The sequence below is a fragment of the Notamacropus eugenii genome, chromosome 5 (assembly GCF_028372415.1).
Source record: "Notamacropus eugenii isolate mMacEug1 chromosome 5, mMacEug1.pri_v2, whole genome shotgun sequence".
NCBI lineage: Eukaryota > Metazoa > Chordata > Mammalia > Diprotodontia > Macropodidae > Notamacropus > Notamacropus eugenii.
Genome location: NC_092876.1, coordinates 108,448,079 through 108,460,165, shown reverse-complemented (window position 1 = coordinate 108,460,165; position 12,087 = coordinate 108,448,079). Strand labels below are relative to the sequence as shown.

At 36.9% G+C, this 12,087-nt stretch overlaps 1 protein-coding gene across 2 annotated transcripts in view; it reads right to left on the bottom strand.

Moving 5' to 3' along the window:
* Positions 1-12,087, bottom strand: part of MED4 (mediator complex subunit 4) — a 45,606-nt gene that overhangs the window by 27,691 nt on the left and 5,828 nt on the right. For both annotated transcript variants that reach the window (XM_072610565.1, XM_072610564.1), the window contains exon 2: positions 1,327-1,393. In XM_072610565.1, the coding sequence (XP_072466666.1) occupies positions 1,327-1,393 (67 nt within the window). The remainder of the gene's footprint in view (positions 1-1,326; positions 1,394-12,087) is intronic.

The window sequence follows — 12,087 nt, the reverse complement described above, 5'->3', positions numbered from 1 at the left end:
ACAACTTGTTCAGCCATTCCCCAACTAATATTTTTGTACATGTGGGACCTTTCCCCATTTCTATGCTCTCTTTGGGATAAAGTCCAGAAGTGATATTGCTGGGTCAAAGGATATGCACATTTTTGTAGCCCTTTGGGCATAGTTCCAAATATAAAGGTAATCTTAAAAAATTGGAGGGCAGTTCTTAGCTACTTTTTCCCCTCTGGATAAATAACCCTTAATAGAAGGGTATCTCCCATTCATTATAATTCTTCTACTCAACATGACTAATGTGAAAATGTGTTTAATAGGAATGTATGTATAGAGCCCATATCAGATTGCATGCCGTCTTAGGGAGGGGGAAAAAATTTAAAACTTAAGGAAATGAATGTTGAAAACTAAAAATAAATAAATAAATTGAAAAAAAGAGGGGCGAAAAAGTATCTCAGTTCTGACAGCCAAACCTTATAGCCCTTCTGTTCCTTAAATGAATTATGGAAGAAAATGGGAGAGGGAGGAGGGAGCAACAAAAGCAGTGAACTATCAACTACTGCCATCTCTATCACCTGGCATTTTCTCAAAATGCCTATTCTGTCTCTCTAGTTTTAAAGTCATACATGATTACTTGCAACAGAGTCAAAATGAAACTAGAGTGAGGCCCAGAAATGGCATTAAAAATAAGACTGGAGCAGAGACAGGGGCAAAATTCTTGAGGAACTTCTTAAGATGCTATTAAACAATACCATAAAACAGACTTATGTTGGAAACTCTAAAGACAAATGAATGAAAATGTTACAGATAACAGAAGTATAAGAGTGGAAAGCCAGAGCAATAATTTAACAAGGTTATTTTAAATCTTTACACAAATATTTACACTTTTAAATTGTTACGTATTTAAATAGAATTTTAAGGTTTACAAAGTACTTTTCTCACAACCACCTTGTAGACAGTAAAAAAAAAAGTATTATTATCTCTACTTTACAGCTGAGTAAACTAAGGTTCAGCATGGTCAATAAGAAGCCACTGCAAAAATCTGAACTCTACTGTTCTTTTCAATACATGATGCAATCTCTCTCACTAAGGATGTGTTTATTTTATGCGTCTATATCTTTTTCAATTCTGAGTCTTCACTAAAACACGTACACACATGTCTGTGTATCTATATCTATATATCTGTGTTAACTATAAATACCAGAATTCTGAAGATTTCTTTGACAGGCAAATTGTGATCTGTATCAGCTAAAAGATGCTACACTGAGCAACCCACAGATACATGATGCATTACACAAATGGGAGACTAGAGGAATATTTTTTACTTTTTTTAAACTTCAAATAGAAACCACTTACCTGCTTTTCCTCTCCAGGTTGTAGCAACTTCTGGCTTCTTGAAATCGCCAGATTCTCTATAAGTTCCCTAAAAACAAAAGTAATTATGACATCACTGTATGTGTTTAAAAGCCAGAGCCACACTCAAAACTGAAGTATCAAAACTGATCTGTAGCCAACTCTTTAAGCAAGTAACTACTAGCAACTCATTCCTTAACAAAAACCTCTTTTTAGGCAGAACAACAAAAGTCACATTTTCCCTAAATAAAACTATGAAGAACAATTAAATATAGTCCATGTATTACCAATATTTCCAAAATTGCCCCAAATTCAAGCAATAAAGTCACTTTCTTGGAGATTAATATATTCACAACTTCCCGGCCTGCCATTGTATATCCCCAGGTGCTACTCTGTGAGCCATAATGATTAATCTCTTCTATTTTTCCTGTGGTGCCAGCACTTGTCTATAGGCCTTAGTTTCTTTCTGATAAGATGATCTTTATTTTCATTTCATTTCATGGATGTAATCCATTCACTGATCTGCTTTGTGCAAAACAGCAAAAAACCCACACCCAACAGATTTCACTATATTGTAATAAGTTTACTTCATACATATGTGGCATCTTTCTTTTAAAGGATGAGTAAATTTAAGATAACTGATTCTAGTTTAGGATAAAAGATGATCCTGTTTTCATTACTCTTCCACTGAGATGTATTCTCTTGCCACTTGGAATGTGAGGAAACTGGAAAATAGATTGTTTCATTTCTGCAGTCGTTTTAACATTGTGGTCATCCTGAAAATGGGTAGAACATTAGAAGCAAGTCATGATAGAAGAGGTGGCACCTGAAAGAGCAGAGATTATCTTTTATGTTTTTTTGGTGTCCTCAGTGATTTAGCACAGTGCTAAAGGAAGGGAAATCCACTTCCAGGCAACAAATAATAAGCAAAATAAGTTGGGAAAAGAGCAGACAAAATAAAGAGAAAGGTTAACAGTTAAGTAAACAAGTAAAATGAACTTGACTAGAAAAACCTATTATGGTAGCAGGGAAGACCAAGACATAAACTTAGAAAAAGAAAACAATCTGAAAAGAGCTATAAAGCCTCAAAGAAAATTGCTACTTGGACCCAAGCCCAACAAGAGTTAAAAAAAGAGATAAGAATGGTAGTGGAAAAATTAGGGAAAAAAATGAAAGTGATGCAAAAAAACTTCAAAAAGAAAATTAACGACTTAGTAAAAAGTCACAAAAAAAAAAATACTGAAGAAAATCACACCCTTTAAGAAAATAGAATTGACCTAATAGTTAAAAAGGCACAAAAATTCACTGAGGAAAAGAACTCTTTAAAAAGCAGAATAAAACAAATGGAAAAAGAGGTAGAAAAGCTCACTGAAGAAATAATTCCTTAAAAATTAGAATTGGGTAAGTAGAAGCTTATAACTCCCCCAGACATCAAGAAACAATAAAGCAAAGTAAAAACAATGAAAAAATATAAGAAAACGTGAAACGGCTCATTGGAAAAACAAATCACCTGGAAAATAGATCAAGGACAGATATTTCAAGAATTATCAGATTACCTGAAAGCCATGGCCAAATAAAAGAAATCAACATCATATTTCAAGAAACTATCAAGGAAAACTGCCTCTTCTAGAACCCAAGGGTAAAATAGAAACTGAAAGAATTCACCACTATCACCTCCTGAAACAAATCCCTGAATGAAGATTCCCAGGAATATTATAGCCAAATTCCAGAGTTCCCAGGTCATGAAAAAAATACTGCAAGCAGCAAGAGAGAAACATTTCAAATATCATACAGCCATAGTCAGGATCACACAAGACTTAGCAGCTTCCATGTTAAAAGAACAGAAGACTTTGTATTCCGGAAGGCAAAGGAGCTAGGATTAAAAACAACAATAACCTGTCCAGCAAAACTGAGTATAATCCTTCAGGGAAAAATGGACATTTAATGAAAAAGAAGACTTCCAGGTATTCTTGACGAAAAGACCAGAGCTGAATAAAAAGTCTGACCTTCAAACACAAGACTCAAAAGAAACATAGAAAGATAAATATGAAAGAGTAATCACAAGGGACTCAATAAAGTTAAACTGTTTGATACTGGTAACTCCTAAGAACTTTTATCATTATTGGGGTAGTTAGAAGGTACAAAGAAAGACGTCATGACTGTGTGTCAATTATGTTTGGATGATCACCAAAAAAAAAAAAAATAGGATGGGGGGAGGTGAGAAAGAAGGATTCACCGGGAGAAAAGAGAGATAGAATATGGAAATTTTCTTCATATAAAAGAGGTGCACAAGGAAGGAGCTTCTATAGTGTCAGGATAAATGGCATTGCTTCAACTTTGCTCTCATAGGAATTGGTTCAAAAGAGTTAAAAAATCTTCAACATTCATGCATTTAACTTTTGTGACTTCAATCATTCCTGATTTTCACTTTTGTGTTGACAACCATGAATATTCAAGGCTCTGCAGTAAAGAAAAAAATGAGAGGCAGAATGTGTTCAAGTTTGTGAAGCAGCAGGTATTCTATTCGGCACTCTACTGGTCTTATTCACCATATTGTTGTAAAGAGCTCTCCATGCATCCACTGCCTATTTTCATTGTTTGTCTTTAAAACTCAAGTTTTATGTTGAATTATGCCCCCCAAGCATAGCACAAGTTCTTTAAGCTCTAAGCTCAAGACTTTAAAGTCAGTGATGCCACTTAGTGAGAAAATAAAAGTCTTAGATAAACTTCATGCCAGAAATGTTTGCAGCCACTGTCAGTTGCTAGTTGTTATATCTGCAAAAAGGAGAATATTTGTAAAAGTGTATGTGAATCTGCTTCAGAAAGTGCTAAAATAACCTCTCAAATGCCCAATGAGGGAATCGAAAAAAAAATGGAAAACTGGTTGTTTCACAGGTAAATACACAGGTAATACTAATTACGCCAAATGTTAGACAAGTGGGGACACAGGAAGGTGCTAACAGTTGTTCTATCACAGGTTCACTCTTGATCCAGGCAGACAGGAAGACAGAAATGGAGTTGTAATAAGGGGTTAAATAAGCTTACTTTATTCTGGTCTAGTCTTCTCAAAGGGGTTTGGTAATAATGGGAACACCAACTCCTACAGTTTCCCTACAACTCTTCTTGCAGGAGCAGGCAAGAATATAGTAGGAGCCACAATTCCTACAGGTTCCCTAAACCTCAATGGGATTTGGCTGAGGCAAGCACAAATTTCCCCCAAGCCTTGATGGGGGCCAATCAAGAAATACATAATATCCCGGCGTGGTGCATTCAGACTACCCTGTGAGATCCCCACTTACTGACCGTGCCTACTTGCTTTATAGGGCAACAAAGAAGGCAATTTGCCAGCAATAGCCTCACAAGTTTAGATCACCTCACTGTTAAATCTCACTGCACAGAGAGTGGATATTTAAAATTTTAAGCATAAATGTTTATATTATTTACCATTATGTAACACCGTGCAAGCATGATAAAAATGTTTACAAGTCACAAGTCTGGGAAATAGAGATTGTTATGGCCATGGATCCTGGGAGCTAGTATCTTTAAAAATCCACCTTACACACAAAAGAATCCACTTCATATATAGCAGCTAAGTTTGTCAGTAAACAAGATGGTAAACACCTCTGCCCTACTGCCATGAGCTTGCCTCTCTCCCTTGCTGCCTCACTAGGCAGTCAGAGCCCTCAGTGCCAATGGAGTAACTCCTGGAGGCATGGTTTTTCATCCAGGAACAGTTCAACCAAAGAGACGAAAAGGAGATTGGAAAGAGCAGGTTGCCCCTTTCCCTTTTGTACCTTGAGGTTCTTCTGACATGCCAGCCCCTGTGCTTGCCCCTCCCTGTCCTGTCTAGTATTGCCTTTCCTCTCCCCTGAATTTTATGGGTCATTTCATGGTTACTGTGTTGATAAAAGTACATATTATCAGAATTAATGTTTTATTATAAAGAACTGTATGCAGAAAAAAGTGTATTTTCAGCAATCTCTAGTGAAAGATTATACTTTTTGGTGGTTGAGGGAACTTCACCCCTATTTCCCATAAACTGAATGAAGAAATATTTGAGTTTTTTACTTTTGTTCCATTTTTTAGGAATGTTACACCAGTGAATGTTGGTTATAGAAATGCTGGTTACAGAAATCTACCTTACCCAATAGAGAAACCAGAAGGGAAGGAATAAGAGATATGGATTGGGGTGGGGGAGGAGGAGGGAGGAGAAAAGAAAGGGTAGAATAAAGGAATCAGTGTTCAGAAGCAAAATGGGCTTTTGAGGAGGGTCAGGGTAAAGAGAAAGAGAGGAGGGTAAACAGAAGAAAACAGGATCGAAGGAAATACACAGTTGGTAAACATAATTATCAATGTGAATGGGATGAACTCACTGATAAAATAGAAGCAGAAAGCAGAAGGGATTAGAAATTAGAATCCAACGATTTGTTATGTAACAAGAGACATACCTGAAATAAAAACACACAAAAAGAATTAAAATAAAGCCCTGGAGCAGAATCTATTATGCTAATTAAATCCTGTCTTACCCACTGATGGGGAAGTATAGGAGTTATGGCTGCTTTTTCAGTGGTATCCCATCGGCAGAAACATTTGTTAAGCAAAGACTTCCCTGAGGAAAAGATGAAATAAATTCTTATTCAAGGTGGTAAAAAAAAAAAAAGAATCTATTATGCTTCATCTGAAATAAAAAAAGGCAGGGCTAGCAATCATGATCTCAGAAAAGCAAAAACTGCCAATTAAAAGAGATGATCAGGGAAGTTACATTTTGCTAAAAGGTACCACAGACAATGAAACAAAATCAAAAATTTACAGCAAGTTTCTCTGATAAAGGTCTCATTTCTCAAGTACATATGGAATTGATTTAAACGGGAAAAGAATATAAACAGGCAGTTTGCAGAAGAAGAAATCAAAGCTCTCTCTAGTCACATGAAAAAAATGCTCTAAATCACTAGTGACAGAAGAAATGAGAATTAAAACAACCCTGAAGTGCTATACAAAATGAGGAGGGAGGTGATGTCAGAAAAAAACATGGCAAGACCTGTATGAACTGATGCAAAGTGAAGTGTACAGCAACAGCAATGTTATAATGATAAACAACTGTGAAAGACTTGGCTATTCTGATTAACACAATGATCCAAGACAATTTCAAATAACTCATGATCAAAAAAATTAAAAAATGCTATCCACCTCAAGAGAAAGAACTGATGAACTCTGAGTACAAATTGAGGCATAATTTTCTTGCTTAAATTTTTTTGCCCTTTTTTTTGCAATATGGCTAATACGGAAACATATTTTACATGATTTCACATATATAATTGATATTTTGCTTGCCTTCACAATGGGTGGGAAAAAGGAAGAGAATCTGGAATTCAAAATTTAAAAAGAAAAGAATATTAAAAATAAATCATTTTCGGGGGGGGAGAGACTATACCTATATGTATATACACACACAAAGCAATCTTCTGCTACTAAAGTTTAAAAGTGTGGCATAAAAAGTCATAGTGGAAAAAGAATTTTTTACCTATACCTGAAATCTGCCCTACCCATTTTCTCATCTTATTTTTGATGTTCTGTATAACCTAAAAATGCTTAAAGATGTTTCCTGCATCAGAAAGTTTAAAAGGCCTATTTGACCTATCGTATGCTGAAGGAAACTATGGTTTTCTGAAATATCCCAAGTTACTAAGACAGCTGAAATAAGATTTTTGGGTTTCCAAAAGATGTTGCCATTTAAGAAACGTGACTCTATCTCCCAGACATGAACAAGGTTGTCTCCTTGATTTGCTAAGGCTTACAGGTGTCCTTTTGTCATTTATAAAGTTGTATAATTTTGTCCCAAACCCCTTTTCCTCAATTTCCTAGGATTATGTACACCAACATGAGTGCTAAAAATAGCATTCAAATTCCTCCCCACTCCCTGATTCTGATCCCTCTAAAGCCAACTTGCAACATATTCATGACACAGGTAGCACCATAGATTTAATAATAAATATACACATAACCAGAGTCCATTACTGCTTAGGAATTCTACCCCAATTTCCCAGATGTGCAGCTGTGAGAAATGAACATTAATTATTTGAGTGCTAACCACAGTACAATCTTGTTTGTTCCACAACCAATCTTTCCACAACCAAAACACTAGTTATTTTTTAGGCTTTGTTGGTCATTTTTTAGGAGAAAATAGTGACCATATGCAAATTTCAATGAAAACTGAGAGTTTGCAGATCATGCCTAGGTAACTGAACTTACTGGATGAGCACACAATAGGTTTTTTTTTTAAAAAGCCAATCATACTGCAGCAATGTAATACTGGTAAAAGACCTAAGATCCAATGAAGCTTGCATGGGAAGCCAGAAAGTTTTATCACCAGAATCATCACCATCAAGACTACATGAGCAACAATTTAAAAAATCTGTTTTTCACTCTGTCTCCTCGCAAAGCATAATTCAAATTTTTGACAGTTCTATCAGATGTGAGATTTCTGAACATATGAAATGACATATAAATCATGAAAACAAAGAAAAAGAAAAAAATTCTCACAAGACAATGGATCATGGTACAAGCAGCAGAGCGTCTTAAGAAGGAAGAGGCCTATCACCAATTTGTTAATGGGCTCAGTGAAGATGACTACAGATTAATAAGAAACAGGAATCTTCTTGGCACTCCTGGAGAAAAGACAATGGAGGAACTACAGTTTCTTTTAGAACAAGCAAAGGAAAACTTAGCAGCCCAATCAAATGTATGCAATTTAGGAGCTGAAAGCAGCTGCATGGAAGATTCTGGGGAAAATTTAAGTGAAGAATCAGTGCTTCAATGGATAAATACATTTTGTCACACAGGAACTGCTATACTCAATGGACAAAATAGGAACCAGACTTGGAGAGCTTTAAGTCAGAGAAGTTCAGATACAGGAGAATTTCAATTTAGACTTAAAATTAACACATATGATAAATTCCAAAATGTTGGTATCCCAAGGGCGGAATACATAAATATGCCATATTTGAATACCAATGGATGCCAATACCAACAAATACATAGATCTCAGCCATTCGAAAGTCCAGTTACCAGACAAAATAGAAGTAAGACCTCAAATGTGAATGATGCGATGTTGGGTGTTATGGGAGGTTCTAGAAGGCAGCACACAACAGAAGGACCTTCTTCCTGGATGATGGGCAGGCTCAGTAATGGAACCCAGGAATTCAGAGAAAGGTCCACAGATTGTCACTCTAGTGCCAGACCTATTCAGTTCACTAGACACATCAATGCTATTATCTTAAGAGAAGCTCATGAAAGAAATGAAGCTACAATGTACCAGAGGAACAGAGTAAGAAACAACAGCCCACTGAGTGATCTAAGAGAAAAAACTGAAACTCTAAGATTAAGATCTACTCAGAATAGCGGTAGTTATTCTAGGTTGCAAAGACCAAGTGACATCATTTCAAGAAGAAAACAAATTAGTAAAAAGCTTAAGCAGTGTCATCAGCATCATAGAGTTCAAAATGAACATGATACAGGGGGCACTCCACAATTTTCACATTCATCAGCTCTTTCAAGAATTCTTTCCACAACTGCAAGAAGTTATCCAATTCTAAGGCTAAACCTTAGGGTAAAAGTTCTCCCTGAAGAAGAAATATCACAAGGGAATATTTCAAGCAGAACTCGATCTAGGTTTCAAAGACCCACAAGAACAAATAGGAGTAACAGAGGTATATTTCAACTAGTCATCTCCCGTTCTGAAAATAATGGGTCACAAATCTGCTTCAGAACAACATGGCTACCCCTTCAAGGTATTTCAGAGCCTGAGTTTCGCCAGCCAAGGGTTCTACGGATTCTTCTCCAGCAGGTCCTAGCTGGGCTGAGCACTCTAACTTTTTCCAATGAAACTCGGGCCTATTTAGAAACAGAGAGAGACAATCAGCACTTGTGGGACATCAATTCTGAGCTGAACAGAGTGACAGCTCATGGAGCACTAAATGAAACTCTAATTTGCTACACCAGTGAAAGTCACGCCAGGCAGAACAATGATGTGAGTAATTTGATTGAAAATATCATAACACCAACTCTCCGTCTTGCTCGTACTTTTTTACTAAGTGATGATGGTTGGCATTGCTCTGGGGGATTAACCAATGAAGAAATTGATAAATTTTCTACCAAAAGCTATGAAAGCAGCATAAACGGAGAAATAAATAAGGCCTGTAGTATTTGTGTAAACACCTACACACAGGGAAACAAACTAAAACAACTGCCTTGCACACATGAGTTTCATGTCCACTGTATTGATCGCTGGCTGGCTGAAAATAATACTTGCCCTATCTGCCGCCAAACTGTATTGGACTCAAATACTGTCTAACCAGTAGATTAAACATATGCAAACCTATTTAATCTTTGTGTCTTTGTTTTTTAAGTTTTATTTATGTAGATAGTTCCCAATTTATGGGCCATGAGGGAGGAGGGAAGGAAAAGAAGCATCTATATTACTCCTACCATGTGCCATGCAACATACTAATAAGTAAGTGTTTTACAAAATGTTACCTCATTTGATCCTCACAACAACTCTGAGAGATAGGTACTATTATCATCATCATTTTACAGTTAAGGAAACTACGCAAAGAAAGGCTAAGTGCCTTGTCTAGGGTCACACAGCTATTAAGTTGTCTGAGGCTGGAATTTGAACTCAGGTCTCCTTGACTCTGGGTTTAGCACTCTATTCTCTATGAAGTTCCTAGCTGCCATGAGAACCTCTCCTAGAAAAATTACCGTTTTCTTTGCTTTTAATTCACTTTGCTGATGCTTGAAGACCTTTCTATTCACACACAGGTATAGTTCAGGATGGCATCTGTGGTACAGGGCAGTAGCAAGGGAAAAGAAAGGGAAATAAATTCTCTTCTTCATTACCTCAAAAAAAAAAACAACAACATTTTTTTCAAGTTAATCCCAGTGCTGGTCTAGTTAGCATTATCTCCAGTTTCTACAGCTCCTACTCCTAAATACTTTGTTGGTCTTTTCACTGAAGAATACCTACTCCAAACTCTAGTTCCTGTGAGGTAATATGAAATCTGAAGCACGCCTAAAGTTTCCTCAAGATCTCAAATATCAAGTAATATTGCCATTACAATTCTCTTGTCTGCAATTTTGTTAGCATCTGTAGAGCATGCATGAAAAAAAGCAGAGGGAAGTATTTTTAATCTGATGTTGTTACTAGTAATTAACCTTTAGAAAACACCAAAAGGACTAGCATTTGATTTTAAGGACAAGGGCAAACTGGGGAAGATAGGTCAGAAATAACATAAAGGGGGAAGCAGAAGGTGAATCAAGTGGCGCAATCTCTCACAGATGAGAGAATAAAGGAAAGGTGGTCAGGGCCGAGTTGAAGATGGGAATTATTTATACATACAGCCAATACACTACTCCTTACCACTGGATAATCATTTCTAATATTACTCCTCCTTGCCAAGAATCTGAGGTACTGACTCAAGAATTCATAAGTCAAAGACTACCTCTATTGGTTTTTCTTAGAGCAGTATACTTACAGTACAAACTATATTAAAATAAGGAACTTGAACCAAATATTTTGTGCACAATTACTCAAGTCCTATTTACTTGTGAACCTTATACCTTATGTATAATTTGCCAACTATGCAATCGTTGTAGTAAACCCCTTTCAGATATTTGAGATCATTAAATCTCAATTAGATGCAATCTCATTAGATGCAATTTATTTTGAATTTTTTTCCTGTTAATGTCTAGGAAACTGCTTACCACTTGTAACAGCAAGCAAAGTAGGATTTTTTTTTGCTATTTTTCTGGATTGAGTCTTGCCTTTGATTGAATCAATCAAGAATCTTTGATTGGAAGCTGTATATATATTGTATTGCTTGGTGAGAGAAGCAAGCACACTGTGGGCAGGAGCCCCTGGAGCCTGCTGTCAGGCAGAAGCAGAAAAAGTTTGGATCAGAATAGTCCCCATGAACTGAGATAAGGAGCAGAAGCAGAGAGTTGCCTGCACATGAACCCAGGAAGAGCTGGGAGTGGTAGGCCCACAAAGAGAAGCCAGGAAGGGGTAGAGCAGAACTGGGAGGAAGCAGGTGAGAGTGGAGAAGAGAGGATGTAGCCAGGCAGGCACAGCAAGGCACATGAATGTTTGCTTGTGGGAAGGCCCCAGCAAGGGGCAGAAGATTTGGAAATGGCGTGGTCCCCTGTAGTGATAATGTGTATTGACTTCTTGGTTACTATGATAGATTTGACTTTCTGGTGTCTGAATAGATGTTTTTCTTCTGCCTTCTATACGGAAAGTCTGTTATACTTTGCGATTCAGAACTATGTCAGCATATTCAAAGATAACCTCCATGCTTTGAATAATGCCTGGGAGATAAAGGAAGTTACCACTGTTGGGTAAAGAAGACAGCTTTACAGAAAGTATTTCAAAGAAACACTTGGAATCTTGAGCAGGGAATAGGTATCCTTATTAAAGGTGCAAAAGCAGGGCAGGCAGGCCAGGTACGTTGAAGGAGGGAGGAGTCAGTTATCTCAGACAGATAAATATACATATCTATATATTATATCTCATATATATTCTCATAGGGGCAGCTTCCAATCTTTTAAATATAGGAGGACTGATAGACATAATCCATGAGCCATTTCCCTCTCCACATTTAGCAGCCCCTTCAGAGCAGCAGTGAAGGCTTTTCTGATCTTGCCTTTCAGGATGAGAGGCACATTCCCAAGCATGTTGAGGGGGATTAGTTTTACCACCAGGCTCGGCTG